The sequence below is a fragment of the Zosterops lateralis genome, assembly GCF_965231275.1.
Source record: "Zosterops lateralis genome assembly, chromosome: 3".
Taxonomy (NCBI): domain Eukaryota; kingdom Metazoa; phylum Chordata; class Aves; order Passeriformes; family Zosteropidae; genus Zosterops; species Zosterops lateralis.
The window spans coordinates 10,623,045-10,641,550 of NC_139764.1; the positions used below are offsets into that span (position 1 = coordinate 10,623,045).

General features: G+C 44.7%; 1 protein-coding gene across 4 annotated transcripts; it reads right to left on the reverse strand.

The window, feature by feature from the left end:
- Window positions 1-2,183: 2,183 nt before the first annotated feature.
- B3GNT2 (UDP-GlcNAc:betaGal beta-1,3-N-acetylglucosaminyltransferase 2) lies at window positions 2,184-18,506 on the reverse strand. 4 transcript variants are annotated; one of them, XM_083858382.1, is made up of 2 exons: window positions 17,994-18,506; window positions 2,184-4,602 (listed from the first exon to the last, which is right to left on the reverse strand). In XM_083858382.1, exon 2 carries the CDS (start codon window positions 4,591-4,593, stop codon window positions 3,400-3,402), a length of 1,194 nt encoding a protein of 397 aa, XP_083714508.1. In that variant the 5' UTR covers window positions 4,594-4,602; window positions 17,994-18,506; the 3' UTR covers window positions 2,184-3,399. The 4 variants fall into 4 exon arrangements, with proteins under 4 accessions (XP_083714508.1, XP_083714506.1, XP_083714505.1 ...); XM_083858380.1 differs by lacking the exon at window positions 17,994-18,506 and adding an exon at window positions 17,261-17,365; XM_083858379.1 differs by lacking the exon at window positions 17,994-18,506 and adding an exon at window positions 16,914-17,214.

Consider the following 18,506-nt stretch of genomic DNA (forward strand, 5'->3'; position numbering starts at 1 on the left):
GGGCCAGATCACAACAGATAAGAGCTGGATCGCTCACTGCTGCATCACAAAGCCCCAAATTCAGCATCACCTGCATGAGGCTCCTTGCTGACTTGCATACCGAATGCAAACCTTCCACTGAATTCCAACCAGCCTCTTTCTTGTACTTTCCAGCCAAAACCCTTTTTGAAGTCTGGAGTTCTGTGCTCCCAACACTGAAAAGCAGAAAAGGACTGCCAGGAATTCTCTGATCATCAGCCCTGTTAAGTGCTACGTTTCACTCAATCCTACATAACAAAATAAAACTGGCTAGGGGAGGAAGGGATCCAAGTGTAAAATGCAGTCATGCCAAGCAATCAACCGGCAGAAAACAGGGACTCCATCCTCTGGAAGATAAACGTTAAAATTGGTGCATTAATTATAGCTCATTTTCACCTCCCTTATCCCGCATTTCCTCCTCCCAACTGGATTTCCCAACTGGAAGCAAGGGCCTGAGCCTTTAAACAAACAAGCTAATGGATTCTAATGGCTCACTCTGATGCAGTGTTATTTAATCACAGCAACACTTCATTTCCCCTGCTGTATTGAGGGAAGGAAAAAGAACAACGACTGCATCCACATTCAGCTGCCTCATCCAAACACATCCTTACTTCAGCTTTCATATTCCATTCTTTCCACTGTAGTCAAATATTGTCGTGCCTTCATCTTAGTAGAGTCTTTCCCTTTAATTTAAGAAAAAAAAAAAAAATACAACAGAAATTTAAGCATTTAACAGCATTTAAGAAAGATACAGTAGAATACAGCAGATACAGGTTGTTGCCCATACTTTTAAAAAGCCTTTTTATCTTCTGTGTCCCAACTGTCCCCAAATCCCATTCCCATGGTGCTTTTGGGATGCATTCTGTGCCTTTACCTCTGTAATTTATTTCCCTTACTCTTCACTCCGCACAGAATTGTCTTGGCAAATGATTTCCCCGTGGGAGTGGACCAGGCACGGGCACCAGAGCTCCTCCCCACTTGGAGTAAACAAAAGTGGGGTCTGTCACATTTCTCCCCCAGCACAGCCTGCTCAGCCCTGTCCTCCTCCCTTTCTGCTGACCCTTCAGAAGGTGAGAAAACGCTTTCTCACAGCATTTCTCCTCCCCAAGTGCCACCCAGCCTGTTTTTCCTTTCTACCAGGTGTGTCCCACGCAAGAGGCCTGGGTTTTATCTCATGATTGGAGGGAAGGGCATAAATTAAATAATTAATGCTGGCACTCCAATCACACCCGTTGTGTTCAAACAGCACATGGGCACTCCACCCTATCTTACTCACACCATTTAAGTCTTGGGCTCTTCTCCTGTCCTTTTTGCTGCAACCCTCCTGTTTGTGTTTGATCCTCCCGTGGACCTCAGCAGTTTGTCCAGTGCTCACTTGTCTCTGCCTCTCTTTCCCCTCCACGCCTCCCAGCACTCTCATTTTCATCTCTGCCTCACCTTTCCTCTCTCTCCCTTCCTCCTTCTCTCACACCAAAACTCTTAACATTTCATCTGTTCTTGCATCCCTCACCATCAGCCTAACTTATTTTCTTTCACTTGGCCCAAGTCATGAGGACAATTCCATGAATATTTAAAGGAACAGGGTAGGAAGTAACTCATGTAAAACTCAGAAAGGTGTCACCTCCCATGAGGAATGACAAAGCACAAGGGTCAAACCTCAGAGCACAACACCAGAGCACAGCCTGTCTTTTATCCAGGCTGGGGTCAACATGATCATCTACAGAACAAAGAGCTGGAAGACCAGAACAACTCACCTCTCTCTGAACAAATAAAGCACCACATTTGTTCCAGGTAAACGAAGCAAAAAGAAAGCAGGTGAAAAAGCAAAAAAAGAGGTGTTGCTGTCAAGTTGTTTCAATCAAAAATTCAAGTGCCAACCATTCAGTCCACTCCTCGACTCCTTTCAATTGCACCAGCAATGGTATTGTACAGACAATTATTTCTGCACATACTGTTTGTCCCAAGGCACTTAATGTCCCCCTTTCTTTCACCAGAGTTGTCCATCTATTCCAGCAACTAATAAATACAGATACAACTGTGACATTTTCTTGATAGTCTGCTACATAAGCTTGGAGAAATCTGTCAAATGAAACCTTTTGTTCCTGAACTTCTGAAACGTAGAATGCAACTCCTCTGCAAGTCAACCATGAAGCATTAACCGGAAATATTGAAATCACATTTTATTTTTCAAATTCAAAAATAACAATTAGCTTTATTTACCACGTTTACACATCTCAGATTTAAAATATCATGCTCTATTTAAATATCCGAGTGACAACACTATACAAATAAAATGTTACACAAAATATATATTTAAGAAAATGTTTTGGTCTTCCATCTGAACAATAAATAGACAGGCACTTCTACATATACAAAGAAAGCGACCACTATTTAGAGTAACTCTGATAAGCAAGATGTGGAAATAGAGGAGATCTGAGTTTTGAGGACACACATGTGACTCTACATGAGGCTTCATGCAAACTTCAGAGTTTGGTTGGGAATTCGAAGCTCTTGGGATCTGCACAGTTCTGGATTCAGGATACAGGAGACCCAAACCGTGCTCTCAAGAGGCAATGTGCAATTTCAGTCATTTCCATCAAAGCAAGATACCTGATCACTTCTAGTGCCCAAACCGAAACCAAGGATTGACCAGAGCAGCTTTCCACATGATTAACATGAGCAACAAATCAACCTCAATATGCAGGCTTGAGGCAGGGGCAGCCCTACCTGTCCAGCCCCGCAAAAAAAATATTTTTTTCCTTACACATTGATCTCTTAGGGGGCATTTCAACAAGAACTATGGAGGTTTTGTAAAAAACAAAACAAAAAAAAAGCTCCATCTAATAAAAAAAGTAAATCCTTCAGACACAGGTACACTTTGCACAAAGAATTGTAAGTAAAGGAAAAAAAAATACTGTTCCAGGGGGCAAAAGGACTGAAAACCATTTCAAATTAAAGTCTTGTCAACATATCATATCTAAAAGTAAAACTACCTTCCCCCAATTTGTGTACTTTCAATTTACAGTGGTTTCCACACACAAACATTGCTCAAGGGAAAATTATCTTCCACCATCACAATAAATGAAAGATGCACTGTGGTAGGCAATCCCTGTTTCCAGCACAGCTAACCAGTCACTGACAGCTAGTTATAGTTTCAAAGTCTTTTTTAAAATTAAGACCAATATTGAAACATAACGACCACCAAGACAGTGGAAAAGCCAGGACCAAGTCTTCAAGCCATCCCTTCAAATTTTAGTATTATTCTCATTTTCAGAAGTACAGGAAAAAGTTTACAGCGAAAATTCAGCTATTAAACAGAGCTTCAGTGATCCAAACTTGCCAAGTTTTTTGGACTTAAGACACTTATTTATGCACATTACCTTAACAATTTAAGTGTGGATCTTGCAAGCGTGTCCAAATCTTAATCATTTCTTGAGGTTTTCTACTATGCACTAACATTAAGTTTGTGTAGGAACAGATGTTATTCCTGTATTTCTCTTCGATATCAAATGTTTTGAAGCCTTTGTGTTTTTCTGGAGCAAGCCCAAGCTTCTGAAGGCACATTCCAGTATAAACATCATCAATGGGGTAGAGGAGTACCTGGTCAGATGCATTATTCAGTCTTAGTGCCAGATCACCAGAGTACAGGAACCCACCACCTCCTGCATATGGGGGATATGAACCTTCATAAACGCTTTCTGGGATATAGTACTTCAATTTTTTCTCTCTGTGAGGTCCAGCATCTTTGATCACATCACCTATAAATAAGTCTTTGGCTTTTTCCTTTGATAAGCTCTTCAAGTAATCCAGGATCTGATTGGTATTCACAAAAACATCATCATCACCCTTAAAAATAAACTGGGCGTTTGGGCAACTGCTGCTGACCCACTTCAGAAACAGCACCTCTTTCAGAGTCAGATTGAAGAAAGTGTCTCTGTAGTTCCAGAGGAGAATGTCTCCATGGGTGTCACTCTCAAATTTAATCATGTGTGAAAGGTCAGGAAAATTATCCTCTGGTGGGGTCTGCCCAAGTAAGAAGACCCTTCTGACTATCACATCCCCTGATTCTAGTTCCTTGCCCCAGGACTCCCTAATTGCTTGTCTTCTATCAAAATGGGGTATAAGTGACTTTATAGCCAACAGCAGGAAAGGTTTCTGTTCGCACTTGTTTGGCTGATCCATTAGCAATGAGTAATTTCTACACCTCAGATAGAGGAGGAAGTCTTTGAATCTGTCTGGCAGGTTTGCAAAGTCACTAACCTCTGAGTGCACCGAGGGGTCAGGGTCGCAGGAACTGAGAGCACTCAGGTTAGAAACTAAATTCTCTTCCACAGTCATATTGGAAAGCAAGGACAGAATGGGGTTGTAGAGCAGCTCAAGCTTCTGTTGCTGTTTGTTCCAATAAGCTTTGTGAGGAGTGTATTTCCTCCAGAATTTGCTACGTGGTATAACAACACGGCCCTTCGCATTCTTGTCTTGGCTGCCGCTCTTGGAGACTTCCACGATCACGTAAATAAAAATGTTTACCATCATCAGAATTCCCAGCAGCTTTAATCTTCTGCGTCCAACACTCATTTCTCATATCTAGAAATAAATAATAAAAAAAATTAGCTTTCTTCACAGCAAGTTTTCGATTTCAGTAAAAAATGCAAACTACTTTCAAATGCAAGTTAGTAGCCTAAAAAACCAAGGTTACTCACACCCCCGAAAGAGAAAAAGCTGATCTGTCTCTAATACACACACACAGATGGTTTGGGGTTTCATCAGCAAGCTGGTACAAATGGGAGGTTTCCATTTGCAGCTTAGGAAAGTTGCACAGCTTTTCGTGGTGAGTCTAAATTAGCCAGCAGTTTTTGCTTCTCATTTTGATCCCCTTTAAACACTTGACTGTATAATAATTAGAATGTGAGCCCTCAGCTTGGCAAAGGCAGGCTGAGAAACCTTTTTTTTTTCCTCCTGCTAGTAAGGTGAGCTGAAGGGTATAGAATAAATTGCTATATGATAAGGTCAGTTATTTTTAAATTAGGTTTCAAGCTTTTATACTTGCACTCTCACACCTGCCAAATAAGTAAGGAGCAGAGCCAAATTTTAAAGCACACAATCAGTTTCTGACAATTTCACTTGGCTGTTCCTTGGAAGAAAAGCTGACAAAACTTGCCAGCTGCATTGCTGATATTCGGACAGAAGAGAACATGAACTTGGAAATTTTTTCTCCACCAACTGGAAAAAGGAATTCAAACAGTAAATGAAAGCAGAAGTGTAATTATTACCAGGAAGGAAAAACCCTCGAAAATAAATAAAAAAAGGAGAGGTCTCCCATATATGCAAGACTTGGAACAGTATGTGTACATCTTTGTCATATGAAAAGTTCTATGATCCATTTTCAGTTTTTTACTGGGGGAGAAAATGTATCAATCCTGGGGGAGAAAATGGATCAATCCCTCTTTCTTCCACAGCTGTCAGAATGCAGGTACAAGGAGTACAGTACAAGGATCAAAAGGAAAACAGCGTGTTCCTCTGGAGCAGTGCTTGCCAAACTGTTTACTAGCCCTGGGCTACATCAGTGTCCAAGCTCCACAAATAATTCAGAATGAATAAGAAGGGTTACAAAGCTCACGCTGAAGTCACACACAGAACTCAGTGTCACAGACACTTTCATGCGCCAGGAGGACAAATGATTGTTGGAAGATCAGAAAAACCTAATGCAATAAAGAATTTGTCCTGACTGTTGAAAGCCCAGCTGTGAGCACTGCCTCAGGCCCTGAGGTCACAGAGCAACAGCAGCCAGGGAGGCAGACTGAGACGTACACCTTGTATTTGCTGCTCTTTTCTTCCTTTCAGCCATCCCCAGACACCCGAGCTACACTGACCCTTGGTCTCTTATGGTTTCATCAGTCTTACTTTTGTTTTACTCCTCAACAAGTTCAACACTAAACTACTAAAAATTTAGGAAGAAAGCAGCAAGTAAATAATCAGGGGTTTTTTTTCTCTTATTTGACCCATGACCATTATTAAATCCAAAAGGAGGTGTGTGGGTGTTTATCTGGACTGAAATCCAAAGCCACTCCTAGAAAAACGAACTTCTCAGAAAAATGACTGTGCCTCCTCATGTACCATCTGCATATTTATCTCTGGATATGCTCAAGCCAGATTTACTTTATCTCATATTCTACTCTCAGTCAGCTATGAAGTTTCTGTTCTAATTTCAAAGTAGTTTTCTTTTATATTTCAAAGACAAAACCACACTTGTCAGTGTCATCTTTAAAGATAAAGAGCTGAATTGTTAAGAAAAAACTGGGGTTGGTCACACAGACTTTAAAGAAACTTTATCTTCTTCTTTCAACTGCCACTAAAACCAGATAAATACACTGGTTTTCTACATTTCCCTTTCACTAGACACAAAAATACTGGAGAAGGAGCCAGCCCCTGGTTTGTGCCATTCCACAGAGCTCAGCATGAACGTCAGGGCTTATCCGCCCTGTCCTCTACAGCACTTCTCACTAAGCAACAAATGATGTGGAATCTGACCTGTGATCCCGGGGCTCCAGAGACAACAGGGTGACTGCTCCCTCCTAGGAACACCCAACAAACACGGGATTGTCAAGAGCTCAGCCAAAGCTTGATTTTTTCAGGATATACAGCACCACACAGCTCATCTGTCACAGCCCTCAGCTTACCAAGCTGAGAGCACTCAACACCTCTAAGGCATCTGGGTACTTGACCTGAGACTCTTCTGACACATTGGCAAAGACTTTATTTCAAACACTTCACAAAATCCTTCAATCCCCTGCAGCAAGTGAGACAGGAATCCTGAGCAGAAAAATCCTCATTTACTGTTAGATTAGGTAGAGCTTTGCAGCAGAAAAGGTGCAAGTCTGGTGAGTTGTCAGTGGTTGCATCTCCCAAAGCACATTAAACGGTATCATAGCACAAGCAAATACTCCCAACCCTGTTCCAGGCTGTAGATCCACAAACAGCTGGATCAATCTAATAATTCGTGCAGGCACAAGGTAAAACACCCAACTTTTCCACATCCTTCAAGCCTGACAGGAGCTTTCACTGTAAATACTTGTCTGAGAGCAGGAGTCAGGCTGTATTTTCTAAGTGGGCTGAGTACCACATCTTCATTATCTGACTGCCAAACCCAAAAATTAATAGTCCATTTACTTACTGGGGCTGACAAAAGATAAGATAATCCCTATTACCTGCAGCTACCACCCTGCTGGTCTAGGAACTAAACTATCAGGAACCTGGCAAAGCCAAGCTGTAATTCAGGTATCTGACAGACACAACCACCCTTCTCTCTTTGCTGAGACTGTATCTGGTGCTAGGGCAGACTTGGATGTTCCCACCTAACTTCAATTTAGGGCCTGGTATCCCTGTACACGCAGCACCACTGCTGACAGGGCCAGCAGCAGTGACACTGCTGCTTCTGAAATTAACTCTTTTAGCTCCTTAACACGCCAGAAGCCACACGGAGTCCTTCTGTGACTGTGAGATGCATCCTGTGAGTTGTCTTAACAGCTGGGCTCTGTTCAGTGAGTCAAGAGATTTCTGGACTGAGCAACAGCACAGTTTTGGAAGGAGAGGATGTTGAGAGCCCCGGGCTGCTGTAAGGAGCTGTTTCCAGCTTTAAGGAACTTGAATGCTGTTTATTTTCTCACTGCACACCGTCAAATCTCTTTCCCCCCCTCAGAATTTCACACAAATCCCCTTTCATATGACAGTAATTTAAAAAAATCTTAAGAACAGAATATTGGACAGATATCTGCATTGCCCCGCCCATCTCACAGTGGTTACCACTGGAAACAGACAATGTTTTCTGTGGTCTCCAACCAAGACAGCCGTTTTAAAACAATGTTTCAGCTGCAGGAAAGTAACCAGGATAACAACACCCTACCCAAAGCATCAACAACCGCACTCAAATTCAGAGCTGCTGATGTTTATTTCAACATTGCTTTTAATTATTTTTATATACCTGCTTTGGGATGTCTTTCAGCATATTATTTAGCTTTGGGAGAAATTCCAGTCTTGCAGTGTTTTAATACCAAAGGACACCAGTGAAACTCAGGCATGGAATTTCGAGATCTGAGTAAATATAGCAAGACTAGGGAAGGATGTGCATATATTTTCCTAAAACACAGCCCAAGGCATAAAGAACTATAAAGAGTTTGAATAACTGCCAAAGTAAACTCCACGTTCTGTCTCCCACTAGTTATCCTCAGCACATTTTTGCTCAAAAATGCCTCAAAAGCAACGCCAAAAAACCCAACAACTCCACCAAGACTCCCCCACAGCCAAGAGGCATTGTAGTGAGGCATTTGTCCAGAAATGCTCCCCTGGCTTTCTGTAATAAGGTTTTAGAGGGCCGAACCTGCATCTGAGCAATGTTTACTCATGTAGTTGAACTGAATCTCACTTTGTCCAATCATTTTTTGAATCTCTATATTTTCAATAATTCTGTGAATTATCCTGGTTCCTCAATTTTTCCCCACACCAAGAACTTGGAATGACTCATCATGCTATTAACACACAAGAGAGGAACTCTCTAAATTATTATTAAGAATAATATTAATAAAAACATTAATTAAAATAGACGACATTCTTGCTCTCTGACCTTATCCAAGTCACAACCACAGCCCAGCAGAGGAAACATGTCCCAGCAGGGCTCTTCTCCAGCACCAGCCACAAGTGACCACATTCCTGCTCTGGGTCTCACCTTTGTTAGGTTTCTACAAACCTGCAGAATTCCAGACTCTTCACAGTAAGTTTTACTGTGGTTCCTGTCACCGCTTGGACTAATTTCAGGTGTTCTCCTACCTCTAGCTCCTTCGGCAGTAAAGTGAAGCTACCAGAACCTTGCCTTTTAAGGTGTGCTATTTAAAATAACATCTAGGAAACAGAAGCTGACTTCATGTTGGTGCTTAGAAACACTGCAGCAACACCACAGAGTCTGCATCAAGTTATCTTTGCATCAAGTTATCTTTATAAAGTCATTCAACAGTAAAAACTTACTTTCAACTTCCTTAAAAAACCACCCTATGTGAAATTTCTGCTTGGCAGAACACTTAGAGAAGGAAGAGATAATCATCAGCTCACCACTGTCTCAAACTGAATACTTCCAACCCCAAACCAAACTGCTGAAATCCCCAAACCTCCAGCCAGAGAGTAATCTACTTCTTCAGCCTTTTTAAATAAGTCAGCTCACGGTAAATGACCAGATCATCCCAACCCTGTCTGTATTTTAAGTTATTTGCAGGTGTCTCTCACAAAAGCTCTGGGTTTGATTGAGAAAATATTTAAATATGGTGTATCTACTGAATTCACTGCAAGTTAGACCTAAATATTTTATTTTAGCTTGTTAAAATTAAATCCTTGGATTGGCTGAAAGAGTGTTCAGTTTCATATTTGAATTCTTTTGTTTCTATAGAAGATCAAGGCATATGCAAGAAAAGGCCATTATGAAAAATATTCTGTAAATTTAATCCTGAGTTTAAGGGATACTCCAATTTTTCTGCTGGTATAGACTACTTGAGTTTGGTCATGGTTTTCCACAGGGATGAACAAGCAGTGTAGCTGCACATGTACACCACACCTACACAAGTCAATTTAAACAATGGCAGTGTCTTAATAAATTAGTGCCTCATGCTAACATCACCATTCTACACTGGCATGCCTGCAGCCACACTAGACACCTGTGAAGGTGGTTCCTAACTGCTCATGACAAAAAAAAAAAAAAAAAAAAAAAAAAAAAAAAAAAAGTGATGAAAAAGGTTTTTTTGTTTAACAGTAAAAATGGTTTGGGGGTTGTGGTGGTTTTTTTTTTGGTTTTTTTTTGGTTTTTTTTTTTTTTTTGTTTTTTTTTTGTTGAGATTTCACACTGACAACAAAGGGTAAGAACTCAACTCACTATAAAAATGAATATTAAAGTTTAATATGCCAGTAGCTGAGGGCCTGTGGTAGCAGATGTTACTTGTTTTTTCCAATTTGTTAATACAAAAAACTCCTGTGTCATTCTAAGGTCAGTTCAAGCTTGAGAATGATGATGCTGTAAATTTGTTAGGAACAACCTGGAGCTGCCAGCTTCTGGTTTAAGAAGAACTTCAGTTTTCACTTGACAAGCTTCAGCTTGAATGAACAGTAAATTATAAAGAATCAAGAGAAGGGGGTTTAACTGAGTGTCAGCAGAGAAATATTTCCTGGAACAAAATTAATTGTCATTCATGACATCAATTAGAAGTTGGGGAGCAGAGTTCCATGGCAGTTTAAAAGAGTTTCAGTCAGAGCTGACTCATTCCTGTAATTTATTCCCTCCCTTGCATAAGCTGCACAGTCCCATCTACCTCTGCACAGATTTGATTGTGGTGAATCAGTTCAGGGAGCTGGAGGACGACAAAGAGCCTACAATAAAGCAGAATTAGCTTTCAGCCAGCTCACATCCCTCGATGATGTGCTGCAAGCAAACACCAGGAATGGTGCAGGAGAAGAGGGAATGCTCGCACAGCCCAGGCCACAGCAGAGCCCACGTGTCATCAGCCTCAGCTGCTGCTGCTGGTTCTGCTTTCATCCAGAGCTCCCTCGGCAGGGCCAGACACAACCAGCACTGCTCCAGCACAGGCAGGAGGAGTCTGGGACACCTATTCCAGGACAAGGGACACTCTGGGGCCCGAATTTCTCTGGCACTTTCTGTACCCAGGTCAGCGGGGCAGTGACTGACCCAGCGTGACCCACCCATGGCTGTTTGCTGTGAGGCCCCTTTCAGCTGCACTTTATCTGCCCAGAATTATTAGAAAGCCAAAGAATTGGATAAGGAACCACCTTCCCCTCAGACACCTCATAGGAGTGGTAGTTCTGGTGAGAAAGAATGGATAAAACACATTGCAGACCTGAGCAATGCCTTCAGCTGGCATGTAAAAAGAGAAAGTCTGCCAGACAGACACTGTTATTTCTTACTGTTGTGCTGTATTTGAAATAAAACTTATTGTTTAGAAAACCTATGCAAAATGCAGATAACCATAATTTCCACAAACGAGACAACTCACCTGCTCCTGCTATCTCTTCCAGTTTTATCTTAAAACCAGTAATTAATCCTGCCTCAACCATATTCCAACCATCTTTATGCCTGCATAGAGAGCAATCACCGTTTAGTCAACTAACAAAACCATCCTTCAAGCACCACACCTCAGGCCATCAACATTTTACCTCTGCTTTGTCCTCTTGCCCACGTTAGACACAAAACACACCACTAAAAACTATGATTCAAACACAAGAACACTGTAACTCGGCAGGGCTGATGAAGTCAACACCTAGCCCTGGTTACCACTGTCCCTTTGGGTTAAAAATTAACACTGGTTTTCAGTGTGACTTCCCCAAGCTGATGCCTCTGTGAGATGGGATACACAAGTGGGAGGGTGAAATTCCCAGCCATCTCAAGCCCTATGTCCCTGCCAGTGCTATGTGGTTACTCAGAAGTCAATTCAAACCAAATTCATGCCGTGAATATTCATGTCAGAATTCTGGGATCTGCCTCTGAACTCACAGTAATGAGCTAAACACTGCACAACCTACATTTTAAAATGCAAATGCATTAAAAATACTTTTGCCTTCAAACTGGTTTTTGTTTCAGGTGTAATTAACATTTACAGGAGAAGTTCTTCATCTTTCTGAATAATTCATTTAAAGTTCAGAAAAAATCAGTGGAGTTCATTGTCCTCCTTCAAAGTTGTAAAACCTAAGATACAGATCTCATTCCAGCCTATCAAGTTTATGGAAAAGGGAACATTTTCTCCAGCAGCTTTAGGCAGCTAAAGATGCATATAAGTACCAGGAGGATTTTGTAAAGGATCTTTAAGCCGGCTAGGCAGCTGACTCCCGTTTTTGTGAACGGCAGATAAGCATCTAACCCGATTAGAAACTTCTAAGTCCCAGTAGCACCTTCTGTACCTGTTACCTGCACACCAAAGCGAGCATCCACAAAGCTGGAGAGTGGTTTGAGTCATCAGCTCAAGGCTGTTCTGCATGGGGTTTGTTTTTATGCAAAAGCACATCAACAATAAGTTTGCAACAACAATTTCCACCCCAAAGGCAGCTTCCCATTAGCAGTTTCTAACTTTCAAACACCAGATTAAAAAATATAATTAATTGCTCGAGTAAGATAAACCAGCACTACATTCAGGATACAGTCGGGATTTCAGCAGCAGCTCTCCTCACACTCAATTACAAGAATTCCACCCTTTCCCAGGCCATAAATTCCCATATTTACATGGTTCACTTTGTGTTACATTATGTATAACCCTGAAGACAAGCAAACAGCAAAGGTTATTTCTCAACCCCCTTAGTTCCTCAATTCAGTTCACAATTCACAGTTCCAGCTGCACAAACAGCTACAGCAGCACCAGGCCGGGAGCACAGACACACATCCCAAAGTGCCCCAGGATACAGCAGGATGCTCCCGCAGGAATCTCGGGCAGGAGCCTGATCATCCCACAGCACACAAACCTTTAACACCACACCAAATTCTCCTGTAAATCCCACACCAACACGCCGGTAGTCTGCCGGTTCATAAACCACTGAGCCTCTGGGAATTACCCCTTTACGGGAAAATTCGTCATTCCCACCCACAAGTCAGGATTTCTTGCTCATTTGATCCAGATAGCTGGCGTACGATTGAAGGGATTCGGTCAATTCACTCTCACGACTTAACTCTTCTGAGTTAAAGAAGAGTTCAGCTGCTAAATTTCAGAAGTTATTTACAAAGACGAACAAATTAAATGCTTTTCAACCCTTACTGTTGTACTTCTCCCAAACAAAGCTTTCTTAACCAACCGCTGATGGAAATTGTTCCATCAATTCCCCCTTGAAAACTCTCAGCGCCACACCCATCACACACAGGGATTCTTTTCCTTGCTTAAATGCTAATTGCCTCTCACGGGGCACCAATTCAATCATTCTTCTGCGCAGTTTAAACCAGACAGTTCAATGAGCCAGCCTTTTCACTGGGTTTTACACGATCTGGAAACTGAGAGAGGTTTATACTCGGGCACCTTTGAAATCCCAAAAAGGGCAAGGAAATCAGCGAGAAAGATCCAGGCAAAGAGCAGGATCTAGTCCCAGGTACCTGTCAGTGCTTCTTATGTAAAAGCAAAATGTGACTGGACAGCTCTGACATTTATTCCCCAACTTCTGGTCGGTGACTTCTTCACTCTGTACTAAAACGACAGGAAGAGACTGTATTTCATTCTAGCATCGTCATCTTTTTTTTTTTTTTTTTTTTTTTTTTTTTTTTTTTTTTTGGCTGTTTCTAAGCACATCACAGTGCTTGGATACAACGGTGAACTGATGAAAACATTAAATATATCTCTGCGAGGTCAGACCATAGCAGAACAGGGATAACACATCAGGAATTTTTGTGAACCGCACTCACAGGCACAAATTCCTCTCCAAACCACATGAAGCGCTGTCCCGTGCAGGGCCAGGAGCTGGACTCCAATGATCCCTGTGGGGATTCCCTGGTCCAACTATGATTCCATAATAAGCACTCACATGAACACAGCCTGTGACACATCAGAAACACCGAACACTCATCCCGTGATTGCACATGCACCCAACCAGCCAACCCTCTTCCTAAATTAACTGTTAACATTTTGGTTAAAAAAGTATTAAGGACTAATATTGCATATACATGAAAAAAAATACATAAAGTTTGAGTTTAAAAAGTAAACAGATCCCTACTTGCTTCAAAATTACTGATGCATTTCTACCATAGAGTAATAGAAAATGTAATAAAGGGATATACTAAGAAAAAAATCCCAAACCAACAGCCCATGAGAGGACAAAGATGGTTTCAAGCTTTTGGAAGGCAATCAATTCTAATGGCCTTCAAGAAACATTAACATGAAACCCAGAAGTTAAAAATCTCATTATTTTGATTAAATACGTAAGGTTTTTCTATATTCTGTGCTTTCTAACGAAAACCTGTTGCCACAATAAGTTCACCCTTGCCAGTATCTTCCCTCCACGCTGCCTTTGGCCTACCCTTGACAAGTTTGAGAATTATACACTTTAAACTCCACCTACAAGGAACCTCCCAACCTCTCGTATGCAGACTGCAAATCCTCCAAAAAGAAGCAATTAATGGGTTCTTTACCGCAGGAAAGGTAACCAAATCCAGTGAAAGACGAGGAAGATCTGGAATGTCAGCCTTTGGAGCCTTCCCGACAGAGCCGCTTTAGTCACTCAGCAGCACAAGGCACAAGTGTGAGAGCACAGGAAGGAAAAGTCCACCGAGAAACCAACTCAGAGAAATTTCGCAACCCACACCAAGTCAAGATTTTGCAAGATCATCTGACACATTTGTCAAAAAGTCAGTGATCTGTTCAAGAAAGAACAAGTCACCGAAGAGCTTGGCTGAGGATTTTAATTGATACTGCTCAACCTTTTTTTCCCCTATCCTCTGGTTAATTTGGAGCAATATGACCATACATGTTTTTGGTGAAGTGCACAGACTGAGGACAAGCCAGCCCTGCTTCCTGACTGCCGTGATAAATAACAATATTGGCCGTGATAAATGACAGTCCTGGCTGTGGTAGGAGACACACAGTCACATCCGCTGTTTCAGACACGATCAGCACTGACACAGCCTTGTGTCACTACGGTTTTTTCCTCCTTCAGGTGGGTTTTACACGGCCGACAGGAAAAATCGCTGTCAGAGCTGGATCCGCTGTGGAAATAGCTGCACCAGGTGGCAGTAAAATGACAATTCCTCAGGGTCTCAGCGCTGACAAGTCACCATGGAGCAGCGCTCCTCTGAAAGACTTGATTCTCCAAGGAATCTTTGCCAGGGTAGGTAAGAAAATGAAGACTCACATTCTGCTTTTTCTTTTCCCCCCTTTATATACACCGTGACTTATTCATACAGACAATTGCTCATATTTGCCAGCACAGAATACGACACCACTTTTTCCATTCTCCTTTCTCATCAAACACTGCTGTTTCCCTGAGCAAACACCTCTTCTCCACTGATCTCCTCAGCACCATCATCCTTATCCAGAAGTATTTAAAAATTTCAGGAGCAGCTTCCAGGCAATAATAATAAATCTTTTGACTACCAGTGACACTGTGTTCATTAGGAGCATTCTCCGGAGAGATTAGTGAGTTTTACCTATTATGAAACAGGCCATCAGACAGTCAGCTAGCACTCCCTGCCATCTAAAGCACGACCTTCAAAAAAACCACAAGTCCCTTCAGCAGGGCTACCTTGCTGCATTTTCCTCATCGTGGGGAAAAGAAACGAGCACAAATCCAAGGAAAACCACTTTACAGGTGACAAGGGGACAGAATTACTTTAAATACATTCTATTTTTTATGCTCTATCCATAGCTTCCCTACGGCCATGCAGGTCAGTACTGCACAGAATCTCCTGGAGAAAGTCACACGTTGAAAGCAAGCAGCAAAACCAGGCTGGTTTCTTTTAAGCCAAAATATTTTCACTCTAGCTGACAGTATTACATTTTTAGGTACAAGACAAACATTCTGTATTATAATCCATCTCCAAGGTAGTATTGTTTGCTTAAAGATATCTATCTTCTCGAGTTGTTTACAGCCACGGGAAGAAGAAAAAAAAAAAAAAAAAAAAAAAAAACAACCAAAAAAGACCCCATAAAAACAAGAAAAAGCCCCAAACCATTACAAATTAAATCTGCCGAACGAGAAAAGCTGATTCTCCGTTTCGTTTCCTCCACGCATTTCGTAACAATTCAGTGCCCATTCAACTCCCCCGGTGGTTTATCAGGCATTTCACGGCCGGGTCACCGAGCAGCAGGGCAGGCTCTGCCAGCAGCCTTGGGCTCTCCATCCGAACCGAACCCCGAGTGTCACCTCCCTGAGTGTCACCTGCCACCCCTTCCCCCCCCAGTGTCACCTGCCCTCGGGGACAGCACCGGGAACTGCAACAAGAACACGAAACCGCTTTGAGCAGCCCGGGAAGAGAACCGGATTCCGGGCTGTTATGGGGGAATTCTCATTTATAACAGGGCTGTCTCCTCTCTTTAAGACGGTGAGCAATAATTTTACCAGAAATTTCCTCAAAGGACAAGGCTATAATCGTGTTTCCTCAGTAACTCGCAGATGACATGTCTAGTGTGTAATTTTGTGCACGCATCCTTCCACGGCCAGACTAAACTTCTTCTGTGCCCAAACTGAGTCTCTCTGTCCAAAATATATTAAAAAAAAAAGGAGGGGGGAGAGAATGGAAGGAGAAAACCCCACAAGGAAAATAAAAACAAACAACTGAACAACGCCAGCTCTTATTTTGCATAGTTAAAACTAACCGTGCGTATTTAATAATCAACCCCAACAGCACCGAGCATTTTGTGAAGCCGGATTAAAGGGTTACTCAAGTAACTTTCACCACAAATTTTTGCAGCATGACTAATGAGTCGCGAGCTGCAGTTCAGCCACAATCCCGGCGAGTAAACCCCAAGTCCCCCTCGCCTGACGGGGGGCACAGGGATGCATCGGGAAGTTTGAAGGACTACAAAGCATCACCTCGTGAAGGAGCACGTACATTCAGGCAAAACACACCATTTTCTCCCCTGTCAGGTCCACCCACACTTTAGCGCCACTGCCATAGCACTACGCTGCCTAGAATGCGGAGGCGGGTGTTAATGATTAACCCTGCGCGGGTTAATGAGGTGACCCCCATGAGGAGCGAGTGTCCCCGGCTCCCCCAGCCGTGTCCCTCCCTCCAGCCCAGGGGCGGATTGCAGCAGCTCCGCAGCCCCACGGCTGGGGCTGCCTCTGGGAAAACCCGCCGGCGCCAACACGCCGCCTTCCCCACCGTTAAATTCATTAAGATTTAAAAAAAAAAAATAGTTAAAAAGGGAGGACGAACATACGGAGGGCTGAGCTGGCCTGAGTTTCATCCCTGCCTCTTCTCCCCACTCGGGCTGCAACATGTGCCGGGGCAGGGAGCCGGCGGGGGCTGTGACCCCACCCCGCCCCGCCTGTCACCTCCCCGGCCGGGGAAAGGGAAAAACCCAGCCCAAAAAACCCCAGACATGTCATGTCTCCGGCTGCTCGCCCCCCGCGCCCGCCACGCAAATAAGCGAGAGGCGACGGGGAAGGGAAACCTCCTGAGGTGGAAGTGAAAATTAAGTTTAAAAAAATAGGTTTTTGGTTTTTTTTTTTTTTTTTTCCTCCCCGTCCCTCCTCAGCCGCCGGCAGCCGAGCCCCCCGCCCGTACCTTGCCCGGCTGCCGCGGGGCTCCGCCGGGGTTCCTGCTGCCGCCGCCTCCGCATCCACCATGCTTTGTCCGGCCGCGGGCTGCCCTCGCCGCGGGCTCCGGCCCACCGCCCCACCACGGCCCGAGCGGCCGCCGGAGCTCCGCACCTGAGGGCGATGCCGGGGCGGCGCCGAGGCGGCCGCGGGGAGGCTTGTCCCCTCGTCCCGCACCCCGCCGCTGTGTCCTCAGGGCCGGCCCGCGCCTGAGGTGCGCGGCTGCGGCGGGCGGGGAGGAGGATGAAGGGGAGGATGAGGAGGAGGGCTCAGAGGCGGCGGGGGCGGGAGCGCCTCTCACTTGTTGCCTGTGGCGGAGCCCCCGCGAGCGCGCACGCCGCGCTCCTCCCCGCCCGGCGCCGCCGCGCGCCGCAGGAGAGAGGCGGGGGCGAGGCGGGGGCGAGAGCGAGGCGGGCGGGGACGAGGCGCAGAGCGGGCCGGGCCGGGCCACGCCCCCCCCGCCCGGCCGCTGGCGCCGCGGGTTGGCGGGAGGCGCGGCGCGCGCCCCGCGGGGCCGGGCGGGGCGGCGGCGGGGGGTCCGCGCGCGCGCCGGGGCCGTCCCTACGGTTGGCGGAGCGCCGTGCCCCACCCGAGACCGCGCGGGCGGGCGGGGCCCCCTCCCTGTCCCCTTCTCTGTCCCCGTCCCCCCGTTCTCCCGGCGCCGCCTCCGAGCCCAGGCTGTAGAACTGGAAGGTATTTACCTCAGAAAAGGTGTCTGCGCTGTTGGAGGAGCGAGGGAAAGGGGGCGGGCACCCGCCGCGTTGCCGCCGTTCGCCTCCCTGGCGGGCCGGGTGCTGCTCCCTCGGTGTGGGGACGGCCCCAGAGCGGGCGGTGTCCTCCGGGGGTGGCCCGGGTGACAGCGGCTCCTGTGCTGTGCTGGCAGCGGGCGCCGTGTCCTCCGCCTGTGCGCGCCGGCCGTTCCCTCAGGACGGTTTTCCGTGGTTGTGGTGGGGTTGGTGTTTTTTTTTTTGTTTGTTTTGTTTGTTTTTTTTCCGCACGACATAAAGCGAAAGAGGAAACCCCCTCAGCCGTGCCGAGAAATGCTGCGCCACATCGCTTTTTAAAAATGTTTCTTCTTGGAAAGAGACGTTCTCCTTCGCACCTGGCTCAGCTTTTCGTGGAAATCTTCAAAGATTTTTGTTGCTGAGCCCGGCAGGGAGAAGCAAAGGGTTCCTTTAGGCTTCCCTTAGTAGTGAAGTTGGTGAGAAGTTCCG

What these genes read in the sequence shown, in the direction of transcription:
- B3GNT2 (XM_083858382.1), bottom strand. Translation starts at nt 4,593, where the DNA reads ATGAGTGTTGGACGCAGAAGATTAAAGCTGCTGGGAATTCTGATGATG.